The sequence below is a fragment of the Dreissena polymorpha genome, chromosome 4, assembly GCF_020536995.1.
Source record: "Dreissena polymorpha isolate Duluth1 chromosome 4, UMN_Dpol_1.0, whole genome shotgun sequence".
Taxonomy (NCBI): Eukaryota; Metazoa; Mollusca; class Bivalvia; order Myida; family Dreissenidae; genus Dreissena; species Dreissena polymorpha.
Window position 1 is genome coordinate 131,677,022 of NC_068358.1, and position 16,806 is coordinate 131,693,827.

Consider the following 16,806-nt stretch of genomic DNA (forward strand, 5'->3'; position numbering starts at 1 on the left):
TTTCTTGCTTTGTTTGGATTTTTTTAAGTGTAATAAACAGTAATAAATTCATGTAATTGCTTTCACTATTTACACCATTTCTTGTGCTACTCGCACATAAACTCTGGTTACTCACACTCTGACCTTTTTACTCTCCCTTGGTTTCTCACACTTTCTGAGCATCTCACACTTTCTGAGCATCTCACACTCTATTGACTGCTCCCACTTCCTGGGCTATACACACTTTATGGGTATGCATTCGCAATGAAGTGCACTTACATTGTACTTACGCTCGTAACTGGTAACTACCGTGCTTTATTCCATGAAAAGAACAGAATGGCCGTAGAAATTATTTCATGACCGATCTTTACACCCGTAATGTTGCTGGGTAAGGTAGTGAACTCATGAAGTCTGGATTTGAAGTCCTCCTCCAACTGGGCCAGCCAGTCTGAATTTAGTGTAAATTTACTTCAAGTCTTTGAGGACAGTATTGTGGACTTTGTAAAATATTTAGTAAGACGAGTATGAATTTTCGTGCATCTCTATGTTTGAGGTCTTTTTTAAAAGTCTTGATGCAATTTGTTCTCCTGGAGACTTTACATTCTTTAATGTAGTGTTTAAACTTTCTTGCACAGTAACCATACAAACTGTTCTCCTATACAATTCCCTGTTATCCTATATAATTCTATGTTCTCCTATGCAAAGCCCTGTTATCCTACACAATTCCCTGTTCTTCTATACAAAGCCCCATTATCCTATACAAGTACATGTTCTATACAAAGCCCTGTTATTCTATAAAATTCTCTGTTCTCCTGTACAAAGCCCTGTTATCCTATACAATTCCAAATCAAGGTCAAATAATTAAATTTTGCTAAAATTGCCATGACTTCTTTATTTAAGATCAGATTTGATTGAAACTGTGACAAAACAACTCTTACCTGACATACTACAATAGACTCCAACCAAACCATCCCCCATGCCCCTATATATATATATGTAGAGAGAGAGAGAGAGAGAGAGAGAGAGAGAGAGAGAGAGAGAGAGAGAGAGAGAGAGAGGAGAGAGAGAGAGAGAGAGAGAGAGAGAGAGAGAGAGAGAGGAGAGAGAGAGAGAGATCTCTCTAGAGAGAGATCTAGAGAGAGATCTCTCTGAGAGAGAGACGAGAGAGAGAGATTATTTTATTTTTGGAAGACCGTCCAACTAACACCCACCCCAGAATCCCCCCCCCCCCCCCCCCCCCCCAAAGAAAATTCATTTTTTTGCATTTTTTTCTTATTTTTGAAAGATAATGTAATGAATGACCACACCCCACACTATACACCCCTCTCCACCCCACCTCTCCATCTTGTTTGATTGAAGTATTGAGATAGGTCCCTTCACCTTTAAAAAGAAAAATAGATGAGCGGTTTGCACCCGCAAGGCGGTGCTCTTGTTAGACTCTGTAAGTCTGAGAAGGGGAGATTTAGTTGAACATTATTTTGTATGTTCTCCATGTTCAGACTGTGTCAATCATTATTTTGTGTGTTTTCCTTTTTAAGACTCACTAAGTCTGAGAAGGGGAGATTTAGTTGAAAATTACTTTGTGTGTTTTCCATGTTTAGACTGTGTCAATCATTATTTTGTGTGTTTTCCATGTGTAGACTGTGCCAGTCGGAGATGGCCAAGAGGGCGGCCAACTTCCTGCGGTTGTTGCTGACGTTGCAGGCAGAAGCCCAGGGCCAGCCCCTTCCCTCCATCAGGTGGGACATGTCTTGAAATCATAGTGTTAACACATCTTGAAATCGTATTGTTTGCACATCTTGATATCTTGTATTTACACATCTGGAAACTATAGTGTTTACACATCTGGAATCTTGTGTTTATACATCTTGAAATATTGTGTTTCTTGAAATTATAGTGTTTACACATCTTGATATTTTGTATTTACACATCTGGAAACTATAGTGTTTACACATCTTGAAATCTTGTGTTTATACATCTTGAAATTATAGTGTTTATACATCTTGAAATCTTGTGTTTATAAATCTTGAAATTATAGCATTTACACATCTTGATATCAAAGTGTTGACACATCTTGAAATCTTAGTGTTGTTCTTCATTCCTTACAACACTTTCCTGCCAAGATATGCATTTTGGCGTGTTTGTAGTCACTTAGCGAATCAAATTGAATAAAAGACCTTTCTTATTACATTCAAGCTATAAAGGTGTTATTTCCAACATTGTGATAATGGTGAGTAGCAAACAGCAAAGATCCTACAAATTGCTCGCAGGCTGTTCTGGTTTTATGCTGTTTGCATACAACCATTTCCACTTTGCTTATCAGGAAAGGGGAGAGCAGGCATTATTTCAAACATTAAAAATTACATTGCAATAATAGATAATGTTCACTGTGAAATGACATTGCAACATAATTATCCCACAATTATGTTGAAAATTTCAATTTAAACCATTGAAAATATAAACAAACAGTGGAAAAGTATTAAATAAAATGAAAATGTGTGTTCACTAGATTATCGATTTTAATCCACTCCTTATCATGGGCCACTTGTGAAAATAGTTAATTGATCACTGGTGAAATCAAAATGATCCGCTACTGAAACAAACAAATATCTTATATTAACTTGTATCTCAACAAAATAATACCATAAGAAAAGACTTGAAATATTAAGCCTGCAAAAAAAAAGTTTAATATTAGTACCTGATACTTATGTCAATAAGAAGAGATAAAAAAAACAGTGCTTTTAAGGTCTATTTTTCATTTTCTGGCTCAGTTCTTTACCATGGATAACGCTCAGTTTTATACCCCCAAATTGCAATTTTAACAATGTTGGTTGGCGTTTTATTTCAACACAATCATTTGTGCAAACAGGAGGCCAATTTGACAGTTTTCTTTATACGTAAACTGTTTTCCTTCAATTTGGCATTTAAAAATCGGATGCCCATTATGCATGTTGCGCATAATATATATACAGTTGTCATGGACAGGTGCTTTCACGGTTCCCATCTGTTGCAGGACACTGGCCCCCTACATTAGCAATCTGCCCATGCCTGAGGACTACATGCTGCAAGAGCTGCAGTCACTCACCCGTCTGGCCATGAGGGAGCAGACAGTGGCCTGAGAAGCTGCTTCTTATGTGTGGTCGTGTAGCAGTGCGGATGTGCCCTGAAATGAGCGCAGCATGTGTGTGGCTACATCAGTGTGGAGGTGGACTTAATACTATGTGCACCTTTTCATATGGAAAAAAAAACACTGGGTCCATATCCCCTAGGCCCCTAAATGGAAACTAAAACACATTTCTTGGTCATTAAGTTCTTGAAATTTGTGCTTGGTTTATTAAAGATGGAACGTATCGGCTTCAGACATGATGCAGACATGATTCCAATTTTTGCTTTGCCTTGATTAAACAGAAAATTTAACCAAGTAGCATTACTTGAAGAAATTGTCCGTCTTCACTTATATGTACATTTCTGAACCACATGTGTACAAATGAATAATACACTGTGTATTTTATTGTAGAAAAGGGACAGTCTATGAAAACCAGGCTAAATGCATGTGTGTAAAGTATTGTCCTGTGAAGATTAACCTGTGCAGTTCGCACAGGCTTGAAGATACTTTTTGTAAAAGAAAAATTCCACTAAGGGAAAAGTCTTTTCCGGTATTAGCCTGTGTTGTATGGGATGATAATTGGAAAACATGCATTAAGCCCAGTGCATCTTTTTGTAAGCATGTTATTTTTCTTCATTGTTTGTGGTATGAAGCATACTTTAACTCATCTGATGTTGGTAGGGTGTACAGCATGTTTCTTGTTTATTATCATTTCAAATCGTAATGAAATGTAATGGCTACTTTTCATGCAGTTTGTATTTTTTCAAACAACCAATATTACATAACATTATTTTCTTTGATTAAAATGGCGCATTACGGTAAAAAGCTTTTGTTTTGTAATGTGTTAAATTAAAATGCATTATAGGTCAAATAGCCTTATATTTTCTCAACAGGATAAATGTTAAATCATCAATTTCCACATGTGAAAAGGTTTAATGCTATCTTATTCTATGTGGTTGTGTTAGAAATTGTTCAATTTTTTCGCAAAAAAGATTCAATAAAACTTTGAATGTTGTATTGTGTGTAATTCCAGATTAATTATTGCTAATGGGTGTTCATTAAAAAAAAACACTAATGATTCAACATTTATGGGTTTACTTAAAATTTTCTCTGATGGTTCTGTCTTAATAAGCTTCACTCATTAATGTTGCCCAGTGTTTACATGATTGTCTAGGTCAACTTCATCCCCATTCTGGTATGTCATTCCGTTGATAATTGCACATTCCTGTGGCGGATTTATTAAAGTCATGCGGATCTTAAAATTAAACAAATTGCACAAATTTTAGCCCATAAACAATATATTTTAATTTCTAGTTTATACAGAACATGAAGATAACTCGTCACCGTATCTTTTTACATAGACAGTATTAAATAGTTATAACACAAGCATGATGCATTCAGCTATGTGGTTACTATTTACATGCTGAAATAGTCAAAGGAATGGGTTCAGATTAACTGTTTCCTCAGAAACAACTGGTCCAGCAGAAGAGCTTTTCAACAGTTCTTCTATTTCAACCAACTCTAGTTCTTGCTGTAAAGTGCATGCAGTTGTCTTTGAAATGCCCTAGTTTTGAACTGATGTTTTTTTAGTACGGTAGATGAGCATTGTACTTTAATCTTTAACTTAACTTAAAATAAATATTAATTGAACTAGAAATGTGTCTTCGGCAAAGAAGGCCCCACAACACGTGTTTGGACACGGAATAATCTGCAGTGTACAAAAAGGAAATATAGACTTTGTTCTGACTAAACTTGTCGCAGCCAAAATTCTTTTCTTTCCAATCATACACATTAAGGTAATCCAGCTAATGAAGTTTAACTAATGCAAGAATTAAGAGGCTTTGAAAATCTGCATATTTGCAGCTAAGTATTTAGTAAGGTAAAAAACTGACAAAGGGTCATCATTCTGTAAAAACTTGTCACAGCAATAATTCCTTCTACACAATGATCTTCACATTGTGGTTATTCCACTTTTTATGCCCCCGGATCGAAAGATCGGGGGTATATTGTTTTTGGCCTGTCTGTCTGTCATTCATTCATTGTGTGTGTCCCAAAACTTTAATCTTGGTTAAAGTTTTGCAATAACTTTTGCATTATTGAAGATAGCAACTTTATATTTGGCACGCATGTGTATCTCATGGAGCTGCACATTTTTAGTGTTAAAAGGTCAAGTTCAAGGTCAAATATATGGCTTCAAAGCGGCGCAATAGGGGGCAATGTGTTTCTGACAAACACATCTCTTGTTAAGTTGAGAAAGGTCCTTTCAGTAGTCAAACACGTAAGTTTGGAACTAAATCAGTTAGTGAAAATACACTGGACAACGATGCTGCCAGAACTTGTGACAGACAAAATAACTTTCTATATGATAACTTTCCATTGTCATTTTAACTGAGAAAGTTTGAGCAAGAACCACCCAGTATTTTAAGAGTTGAAAACACCAGCTTTTAGATGCACATATATATGTACTGACAGACGAGTACAATACATCATGCCTCCCTGTCCAATAGCATAATTTAAATCAATGATAAAAATAACGTTGATAAAGAATCATATTCATGTGCTTTTTTGTTCCAACCCCAGAGCAAAAGTACTTCTCAAGGAGACATGTCTTATACAAGAACCATTTGTTGCTGTCTTAATATGGTTGTACATGTAGAGTCTAGTTACATTTGTAGTTTTCAAATCTTTTTATGACGAAGTCCACAAGCATAATCATCCATGACACATAATAACGCTTTTAATTTTGTCTCCAGTTAAAGATTATGAAGGAAAGAGAAAATGTCAAAACTTTGTCAATTTCATAATACAACAAAGACCAACGTGTTTTTAAATAAATATTATTTGTATATATTATACTGTTAAAACATACATCTTGGATGATAAAATCTTTATAAAAATACACTAGGTTAAACAAGATTGCAATGGCAGTGAGGGGCAAATATTGCTCCAGTTAAAAACGTGAACATTTATACAACAACCAATGTAAATGGACTTGCGTATATGAGAGCACAGAAACAGCATTAATAAAGTACACAGATCAATAACGGATTTCAGAAACTTTATGAAAATTACAGATATGCAACTAAAGAATATAGGTAGATCAGAGAACAAGATGGCCTTTAATTAAGACTTAACAAAATTGACACAGAACAAAAATTGTTGTTTAAATACCCAAAAGAACATAGAAAAAGTATGGTATGGATGACAATGATTTATCACAGCAACTTTTATAATGAAATATTTTACAAGCCCATGCATTTGGTCCATATGCAAATATAAGTCCTGACATTCAGTTTCCACTCAGTTATTAATATCATCATTTATCAATTATTCCTTTTTCACAAAATGTGTTTTGTCATGTAAACAAAAAGCATGTTATTAAAGTCTAACATGTACAGATTCACTCTAAAGTAAAGCATTTTAGCAAAAACCATGCATGTTCGTTACAATCTGTTTATCAACTATTGCTTTGTATTTCCATTCACTTTTAAGATCTGAATTCTAACACTAAACAGGATTCCTACTTGAGAATGCATACATGTTAAAGAGTAAATACCAGTATGAATAATAATGCAATGCTACAACAACTTGCATAAATAAAACACCTTACAAGTTACATGCACAGTATTTCAACTTCAATTTTAAAAATAACTCATTCAACAAGACTATTGCCAAGCAATATATGTCCCCTACCGGCTCCACCATTGTCAGATTTTTTTTATATATTTGTTGCCAAAGCAACCAGAATTGTTGACGAAGGAACAAAATGAAATGACATGCATAATGTCCATATTGCCATCTATCCATGTTTAAAGTTTCATGAAAAAATATGAAGAACTTTTTAAGTTATCGCAGGATCCAGAAAGGTGTGACGGACTGACAGACAGACACACAGAGCGCAAACCATAAGAACACTCCGGTGAAACCCGTAGGAGACAATAATACATTTACCTAACACATTTAACAGATTTTTTTTAATGAAACTCACAACATTTACTAACACAACAGCCAACCCTTAACACACAATAACATGAGTATATATCTTGATACACTATAAAAACAAATCTCTCACTAGAACAGCAAATCATGTTTAAACTAGATGTGTTTATTCCTCAAAAGAAAACTTTCAAGGAAACTAAATGACTAAAATATTGCACTGAGGTTTACAAACAAAGTAAGAGTCCCCTCGATTCAAGCACTGTTCAACCAGGAGACAGTAGCTACTTGATAACTTCTGCGCAGCATTTCCAAATAAAGGGAGACGATCCACAGAAGGGCAATAAACATCACTCGGACTAACAGTATCTTCCTCTTCACTGTAATTGTAAATGGTAATATGCTTATCTGAGAATACAAAGTCTTTTACTCTATACAGACTGCAGAGTATTACATATACATGTATTAAAAAGTAAAACCCACTATTATTTAATTTTTAAAGCACATTTCAAGTTTGTGTGTCACAGCTATTTCTATCGATTTCTGCACTTGAGAACTTGATATGCCATCATCAAACTATGTCATTATCAAATATACTTAAACAAAGTCTGTGTAAGAAAATAAATGTATTGTTTTTCTAGCCATGAACAAAAAGCAAATCAATCATGAAACCATATAACCATGTATATCCCACCTTGATTCACAACTCCATGGCACTTCTTCTATAGTTGGCAAGTCGGTGGTTCCATAAAAGCTCGGTCTTTTCACCAGACTGGGCCGAGGCACAATTCTAGGGACAGGCAGACATTTGGGACGGGTTTGTGGACACAGGTTGTACAGCTCCAGCTGTTTGGAGATAGCACACTGACAGCCTGACAGTTCTGAGTCGCTCACCTGGAAGATTTTACAGTATATATGTGTATTCTGTGCTGTAACTTCTTTATCGCCAGTATAATAAACAATATAACTGTAAACTTTCATACACAGATTTAACCACAGTGCACACATTTGTTCTTTTAATCCAAATTGTATTGAGGATCATAATTCTCAAAATTGTTCAATCATTTTGCGGTGCAACGCTTTATAATTTTCAGGTTTCAAAATTGTCAAAAGATGCATATAATGGATATTTTAGAGCATGGCAAATGTTGAGTATTACTGTTTCCTCACAAATATCATAACCTAAACAAAAACTGGCAAATCTGAAACAATTTTCTATAATTTTGTCAATTTACGAAATGTGAAAAGGTCCCTTTAAGCACTGGTTGTAATGCAAACTGCATATACAGTCAGTCTTCAGATTTTTATGAATTTTTTGTTGATTTATTTGAATATATTTCCAGTATGATTTACTTAACCCATTTATGCCTAGCGTCCTGAAAAAAGGGACTTTGCAAACAGCGTAGACCCAGATGAGATGCCGCATGATGCGGCGTCTCATCTTGGTCTACGCTGTTTGCTTATAGGAATTTCAGTAAGTAATATTCTAAATATAGAAATAAATACACTAGACATCCCTAATTTTGGAAATAAATTGATCCAATTTAGAAGGATGGGAGAGTCCACTGGGCATAAATAGGTTAAATTCATATTTTATGGCCACCAAATAAATAATTGACCTGCATGACAGCCTGTATGTGAAGCAGAATGTAGCGATTCATCATGGAAGCCATGCCAATTTCTTTCAAACACTGATGTGCAACTGACATGGCAAGCGTGCAGGGCTAGAAAATAACATTCATACTGATTTATATCTAAATAAGATAAGCTTATTACAATAAAGATACTTTAATATTGTGAAGCAATATACAATGAGAAGACTATATGAACAAAATAATGTGCAAGTATTTATTATTATCAATGTTATTTTTGAAAATCACTGGCAGTAAGTGAGTTGTCACATTGTCATCTTTAGCAAGTTTAGAAAATCATGGCGAGAGAAAATACATTTGAAACTATTCCTGCCTGCTTATATTACCAGCAATGTGTCAACCATAAGGGTATTGGCATTGCCAGTGATGTTTCAAAGTTATTACTTAACTTGTAACTGTAAAACAGTTTAAGGTCCTGGGGATGAAATATTAAGTAGCTTAAAGATGCTTTTAACATAGGTCACTTGAAAGGGTGTACAGGTCATAACATTATTTTAACAATTCTCACATTATATTTGGCACATGCAGAGTAATTCAGGTACAGCTCAGATCTCTCCACCATGGTAAGGAATAGGTCCTCGTTGATAGCTTCATAGGCAAAGTTAAACACCCTCAACAATTCATACAATGTCTCTAGGAATGTGATGCAAGTAGGGGATGAATGCAAGCTCCACTCGAGTTTGTCTAGCATCAACTTCTCCATTCTCTTGAGATCAGACGGTTTCCATGAATGGCAGTTAAGGCTGGCAAGATCTGACGCACTTGGGTGAAACTATTTTAAAAATAAAATAAACTGGTTTTTAAGTAAAAATTAAATGTAATGGTTTAATGGTCCAAATACGAAGCCATTGTCAACCAATCTTAACCATAGTTTCAGTTATAAAAAGAATGTAACTGTTTTCCTTTTTAAGCACTTATAACAATGTGCCGTATACTTGGCTAGATTGCTTATAGTGGTGGCTTTGATACTTCTTGTATGTTGAGCTATCATTAAATATTCAGAAACTTTAACCCTTTGCGTGCTGGGAAATTTGTCGTCTGCTAAAATGTAGTCTGCTGAATTTCTAAAATTAGCATTTTCTTAGATTTTTTTTCAAAGAATACTATCGGAATAGCAAACAGTTTGGATCCTGATGAGACGCCACGTTCTGTGGCGTCTCATCTGGATCCAAACTGTTTGCAAAGGCCTTTAAAATTCGGTTCCCGCACTGAAAGGGTTAAGTATCTAGAGTTCAGTGCTTTGTTCCCTGAAAATTTCATTTACCCTGAAAATTTCAAGCACTGGGCAATTTGACTTCTGGTTTTCAAAATATATTGAAATCTATGCTTATATATATTTATATATATCAAAGTACTAAATACATTAAAGTACCTCTGCTTCTTCATTCATTTTGGTGGCCAGAAAGAAGGCTGCTGATGTGACACATGAAAGGTACCTTCGTTTCACCTGCAAAAAAACAACAAACAATTGTGGACCTGAACTTGAGATGGGCTTGCAATATATACATATGTCTTTCAGGTCAATATTTATTTATTTGTATGTTCTTTTTTTGCTTATTTTTAAATACCATGCATTTTTAAGTTATTTTCCATAGGTCCATTTAGAGTTCACTCCTTTTCATTTTTAGGCATTAATGGGAGGCCATGTAAATAATTGTTTATAACAACACTGTATTATAATATTTATCAAAGACAATTTCTTTATCCAACTTACCTTAACTTTAGTAATGAATCTATCTAGATAGTAGACAGCAGCTCCAAAAGTGTCGCTGTTGTAGTTGTAGAATGTCTGCATGGACTTTATGGTGGTTACTGCAGAGTCCCGCTCTGCTACCCCTATGCTGTCATCAGTACCCACTGAAGGCTACAAATATTAAACATGTATCATTTATTATTATAAAGGAAAAAAAATACCAATCTTATTTGAAACAAATAATATGTTAACTGTCAAAATTAAAAAAAAAAATAATTACTATGTGTATAATATTTGAATGGGATTATTCCATGAAAAAGTTTAAACAAGACTTTGGAATCTGTAAAAGAAGAAACAGACCTTGGAGTAACCTTCACCAGAGATCTTAAATTTAGTCAACAAATAAACAAGAAGATAAATCGAGCCAACAGTAAACTAGCACTTATAAAAGGGTCTTTTGGTTCTCTTAATGATAACTTCTCCTTTTTTTAACTTAACACTGCAATGGTGAGGACACCCCTGGAATTTGCTAATGTAGTTTGGCACCCATAACTCCGTAAGGATATTGAGAGCATTGATCGGGCCCAAATGAGGGAAACAAAACTTGTTCAAATCTTAAGGGATCTGCCATACCAGACCAGACTAAAAGAACTATCAAAACAAGCACACAGAAGACATCAAGCGATATGATAAAGACTTTTAAGCTGGTGCATTGTCTTGAAAATTGCCCTGTTGAACAATTTTTTGCTTCTTCAGAATTCATCAGACGAGGACTCTCTTTGAAACTTTAAAAACTAAATTGTTCACTTTCATAAACACTGAACCTATTCTTCTAAAGAGTAATTAATGTATTAACCAAACATGTTGTGGCTGCAGAAACCCTGAATAGTTTCAAAAAATGCTTAGATAAACACTGGCAAGATAATAGGTTATCATGCAGTCACCACATCATTCTCAATAATAAACAAGAGATGTGTTCGTCAGAAACACAATGCCCCCTATTGTGCCGCTTTGAATTTTTTGTGTTTTTTTTACCTTTGACCTTGAAGGATGACCTTGACCTTCCACCACTCAAAATGTGCAGCTTCATGAGAACCCTGCTTTGAAATTATTAATTTGTTTACCTTTGACCTTGAAGGATGACCTTGTCCTTGAACTTCCACCACTCAAAATGTGCAGCTTCATGAGAACGCCACTTTGAAATTATTAATTTTTTTTACCATTGACCTTGAAGGATGACCTTGACCTTCCACCACTCAAAATGTGCAGCTTCATGAGAACCCTGCTTTGAAATTATTAATTTTTTTACCTTTGACCTTGAAGGATGACCTTGACCTTCCACCACTAAAAATGTGCAGCTTCATACACATGCATGCCAAATATCAAGTTGCTATCTTCAATATTGAAAAAGTTATGGCCAATGTTAAAGTTTTCGGACGGACAGACACAATATATTTGACATTTGACCTTGAAGGATGACCTTGACCTTCACCTTTCACCACTCAAAATGTTGAGCTCCATGAGATACACATGTATGCCAAATATCAAGTTGCTATCTTCAATAGTAAAAGTTATGGCCAATGTTAGTTTTTTTCGGACAGACTGACTGACTGACATACTGACTGACGGACAGTTCAACTGCTATATGCCACCCTACCGGGGGCATAAAAATATGCGAGGCCCACACAAATCTGTTCTTTACCAACTGCATGGCAGAGTGGTTAAAAAGGACATTCACCTTACATACCAGTCTGAAAACCATCCTACAGGTATATTTAAAGTAAAATATACAGAATATCAGAGCAAAATTTAAAAAAAAAACTTACAATTCTCAATACATGTCCAATTTTGTCCTGGGCTGCTTTCAGTTTCTGAAGCTTTTTAAATAAACACTCCACCTAGAAAAATAACAATCATTGAAAGTGAACAGTGTATCTTAAACGCTATATCAGTTATAAATGTATGTTTGACCAATAATTATTGTAGTGTATGTATAATACATTAAAGGCCTGGTACATAAGGCGTCACATTGGGTAAAACATGTACTCATGTTTTGTCAACACATGCAAAATTGTTGCTGGACTGCAAGGCTTGACACTATCTTCTACAGATTAGTGTCCACAGGGAACCCTGCCTAGTATTAAAATTAGAGCAAAATCCTGGGAAAAACTGGTGTCCCTCACCAAAATTTGGGGGTCTCGGGTTCCAGGGACACTGTTAGTGTCGAGGCCTGTGGAGTTTATAATTGCAACCGCTGTCGTGTTATTTCATCATTTGCATAGATTGCAGTGCATTAAGATTGTTTTTTAGTTTTGAAATTAATGGTTATGCAAGTAAATTATTTTCATAATTCAAAGATTGTTTTAATGCAATATAAGTGTACATCGTTACATTAAATTATTACTCATATTCACTCAATTTGGAAGGTGGATAAACAGAAAACCTATCCAGCCGTTACATCTCCCAGACGTTACACCCCTAGTCTTTACACCATCTAAGCCTGGGGGCCGTTTCATTAACGATCATACATGTATGACAATGTTAAGTAACAAGAGAATTTTTAATTTTAATAAGCAGATGAACTAGCTTGCTATGCTCGTCAAATATATACAGCACTTAAGAGATGCCAATGTAAGTAATATAAGTACTTAAAATTTATAAACATATGATATGGACTTTAGCAATTATGCATCATCGAAAAATGTATTGTATCGTAAATTTGTATTACGATGTTTATTGAAACGGTCCCCAGGACTTTACACCTCTCACGGTGTAGTCATTACACCTCCCAAGATATTGATTAGATTAGTAAGGTGTGATCACACCTTCCAATAGACAGCTTATGAACCACTGATTGGGTTTGCCATGTAAGAAGACACTGATGAGATTAGTGGTTGCTCAAATTATTTAATTGAGCAGCCATCATCTTAAAGTGTGCCATTTACCTTACAAGTCCAATCAGTGAATATAAGTTATTTATTTGTAGGTGTGATCATACCCACTAACTTTAGTGGAAAATTTATTGTAATCTTATAAATAAAATTACTGTAAAAATCTTAATTTAAAATAACAAATACAAGTATAAAATATTTATGTATTTGTTACTGTAAATAAAGTTTTTTACAGAAATATTTGCCAAAGGTAATGTACATTTTATATGGTATAGTACCAAAAAGGCCGTTTACCAAAAAAGGCCTTCCCAAAAAGGCCGCATAAGTGAACAAGAAAGGCCATACAATATTTTTAATTATCATTGAATAGTTATGCTGAATATAATTATCACATCTATTAAATAGTCTTAACTTTTTTATAAGTCTACTTAAAAGCCGTTAATTCCATCGTCAAAGTCGGCAAAATTATCGCCAATTATCGCATACAGTAATTGTTTGTTAGTCACAATATTTTCCTTGAGTAATAGCTGCTTCAGTTTTTTATAAATTAAAAGCCGTTAATTTTGTTATCAAAGTCGGCATTATTATCGCCAAATAGCACGTAGAAATTATCCGTTTAAGAATTTTTTTCTGAACTTTCTGTTTGCATCTTGAAGTGTAATTATATACAGAGATGTAGATAATGTTATCTACGTCTATGTTATATAAGAAGACGAAGAACGTTTTATTCAAATCCGATATAATACATATCTTCAATGCGTTAGGTCAAAATGATGAGCATTGTTATAATCGCATAACATAGTCAATGTCGTCAAAAAAGTACGTAACATACACAATATATAGTGTACAGTGTTTTTCTTAATTTCTATGTAAAACAAAAAAATAAAATAAATTAAATATATGCATATCGATTAGTGACTGCTAAAAGACAAATATTTAATATATTTAACATATATACTTAAGTAAATAACAAATTATTAATTTCTTCGTAAACTATTTTTTGCAATGTTTAAAATATAAGATGTTGTAAGAATTTGCATGTACAAAAAACACTCGCTAATCAGACCGGGTCTCCAAGTGTCAAGGGTCATTCACAGTTTGCGGCATCTGTTTTGATAACGGATTAGTAGATGCCCACATGTGGTGTAAAATGACACTTATTGGCACCTATTGATAATTACTTGTGCATTTCAAAATAGTTTCTTAACTTTTAACGATATAAAACTAGCTACATTAAATTCGGAAGAAATAAAACTGCTTTATTCTATGTTATATTATCAAAAATTATATCTGATTGTCTATATTATTACGCATTTGATTAGCATAAAAAATATATTTAGCAAGGTTTATAATGTCTTTTTTATTAGCCGACTGCATTAGAATGTCAAATTTATTTAACGTTGGCCACCTTTGAAAATATGGTTTTAGATGTTCCTTTCATATTTCTCTATATAGAGGACAAACAAGTAAAAACTGATACTCGTTTTCTATCGCGTGTCCGTTGCAAAACTTACATTTTCTGTTCGCATAGTATCTTATTATAACGACCTCTTTTGATCTCTAATTTATGTGGGATAATCGAAAACGTGTATGTGATGTTTTACTGTGCATCATTGAATATCACAGAATAAATTGTTGTTGTGATACTGTTATAACTTGTTCCACGTATTTTTACTAATAGCGGAATATATGTAATTTGTGCATTATGAATAGCGTGCATCGTCCATATACAGGAATAACCCAGACAGCATACAGGGAGGCGATGCGTCTCAGTGAAGTCATGTATGTGTCTCGTCCATACAGGCGCAGAGGCCCTCGACAACGAAATGCCCACCCTAGAGATAGTTTACTGTATATTCTCTGTAATTTTTGTTGTAAACGTATTTTTTGTAATAAAGAAAATTAAAAAAAATCATGTTTTATGTCGTACTCCACTTTAATTTAATAGAAAATAGAATCCACATGTTAAACCATATTATTATGTTATTGAAATTAATTGAAATAATGTATATTTTGTAATAAAGAAAATAAAACATTTCATACATGCTTTATGTTGTACTCCGTTTATTATGTGTATTTGTTAGTAAACACAATTTGAAACCTAAAATAACAATAATTGCTTTAAGGCCTTTTTGGTTCATTTTTTGGCCTTTTGTGATACGCTTTGGGGCCTTTTTGGTAAGGTCTTTTTGGTAATCGGCCTTTTTGGTTTTCGGCCTTTCTGGACCTAAATTTTATATTATTATTAAATGAACATGCAGAAAAGAAAATCAACCCTATGTAATAAAACTGATCCAATTTTTGGTGGACCATTGTATATATAGCCTTTTACAGGAAGCGTCAAATACTTGTGAAATTCTTAATTTCTTGTGAAATTCTTTGAAACTGGAATGCAGCAAGAATGTGACAGACCATCAAAGAATTGCCTATTAGATAGTCAGTGACACATACCAGAAATATTTACAATAAACAAAACACAAACTTAATTTATATATCCCAGTGTGACCCAAATTCGACGATGTAACGGTTACATGAAACAATATTTAGCAAATAATGAAAGAAATAATGAAATGTTTAATAAGACAAAATAATAATTTTAAACTCGGCTGTATTACTTTGAAATGATTTCAAGACAATAATCATCCATTTAATCAATACAAATAGAAGATCGTCGAATTTGGGTTGCGGTAGGATACATTTATTTTTATTTCACCATAATGCATCTTAATCATAAAAACTTTTTTTTCAAGAATGTACCGACAGAACATGACCCTGGAGTCTGGACACGCCCCAAACTATCTCACACTAACTTGACTACTGACGAAATCATTAAAATGCATGACCAAAAGCGTAATTTTGTTTGAGCACAACATAAACATAGGCGCCTACCTTTGGAGTAAATGCTGAAAATGATGTCTGTGCTGCTTTTTTCGGCGTTTGTCCTGACGTAGTTTCTTTCAGGTCAGTCTGAACTTGATTTCTTGACCCAATTTCACCTTTCCAAAATAATTCATTTTGTCCTTGGTTTTCTCCATTTTGCAGTTTGTCAATCTGTACCATCGTGCAAATAGATATCAAAATTAAACAATTAAACTGCAAAAGCCAAACTTTTACAGTCTATTCTATAAGTTTTCAAAATTATTTTCAGTCGTCTTCGATCTGTTCCTTTGTTTACAGACGACAGCTGTCAAACAGATGAGAATTCGAATGTTGGCGGTGGGCCAGTTTTGTTACAATTTTTTTCATTGGTTCATGATTAAAACTGAGGTCTGCTTTTCAATGCTGATTGGTCAATTGTCTAATTAGCATACCAGCTATTAATAGTTTAGTTTTGAAGTAAACAAACAAAGTTTGAGCACGAAATGCGCCCTGATAGTCGAAATTTAACCCAGGCACATTGATGTTTGTTCGATGTATAGTGAATAAACATGATGCTTGAGAAATATTGCGTTGAAATTGCTTGTCAAAAAGAAGAAAAATATTTTTGACAGATCACTAATGCGGAACGAGACTTTTTACTAACGCACTTGTTTATGTACAAACGCCGCA

General features: G+C 34.2%; 2 protein-coding genes across 3 annotated transcripts in view; one reads left to right on the top strand and one right to left on the bottom strand.

Moving 5' to 3' along the window:
• The window catches only part of LOC127876511 (nuclear pore complex protein Nup98-Nup96-like), a 94,123-nt gene extending 90,023 nt beyond the window's left edge, over positions 1-4,100 (top strand). For both annotated transcript variants that reach the window (XM_052421810.1, XM_052421811.1), the window contains exons 37-38: positions 1,620-1,718; positions 2,993-4,100. In XM_052421810.1, the coding sequence (XP_052277770.1) occupies positions 1,620-1,718; positions 2,993-3,098 (205 nt within the window). In that variant the 3' untranslated portion in view covers positions 3,099-4,100. The remainder of the gene's footprint in view (positions 1-1,619; positions 1,719-2,992) is intronic.
• A 1,806-nt stretch (positions 4,101-5,906) lies between these two features.
• LOC127876555 (cyclin-G1-like) lies at positions 5,907-16,476 on the bottom strand. Its single transcript, XM_052421878.1, has 8 exons — positions 16,147-16,476; positions 12,193-12,264; positions 10,388-10,537; positions 10,046-10,120; positions 9,182-9,445; positions 8,641-8,745; positions 7,716-7,915; positions 5,907-7,401 (listed from the first exon to the last, which is right to left on the bottom strand). Exons 1-8 carry the CDS (start codon positions 16,315-16,317, stop codon positions 7,221-7,223), a joined length of 1,218 nt encoding a protein of 405 aa, XP_052277838.1. The 5' UTR covers positions 16,318-16,476; the 3' UTR covers positions 5,907-7,220.
• Between the last annotated feature and the right edge of the window lie 330 nt (positions 16,477-16,806).

What these genes read in the sequence shown, in the direction of transcription:
- LOC127876555 (XM_052421878.1), bottom strand. Translation starts at nt 16,317, where the DNA reads ATGGTACAGATTGACAAACTGCAAAATGGAGAAAACCAAGGACAAAAT. An exon ending in AAATGAATGAAGAAGCAGAG is followed by an intron (nt 9,446 to 10,045) that starts GTACTTTAATGT and finishes TTTTTAAAATAG; the next exon opens with TTTCACCCAAGTGCGTCAGA. An exon ending in CTGCATGTGCCAAATATAAT is followed by an intron (nt 8,746 to 9,181) that starts GTGAGAATTGTT and finishes GTTATTTTCTAG; the next exon opens with CCCTGCACGCTTGCCATGTC.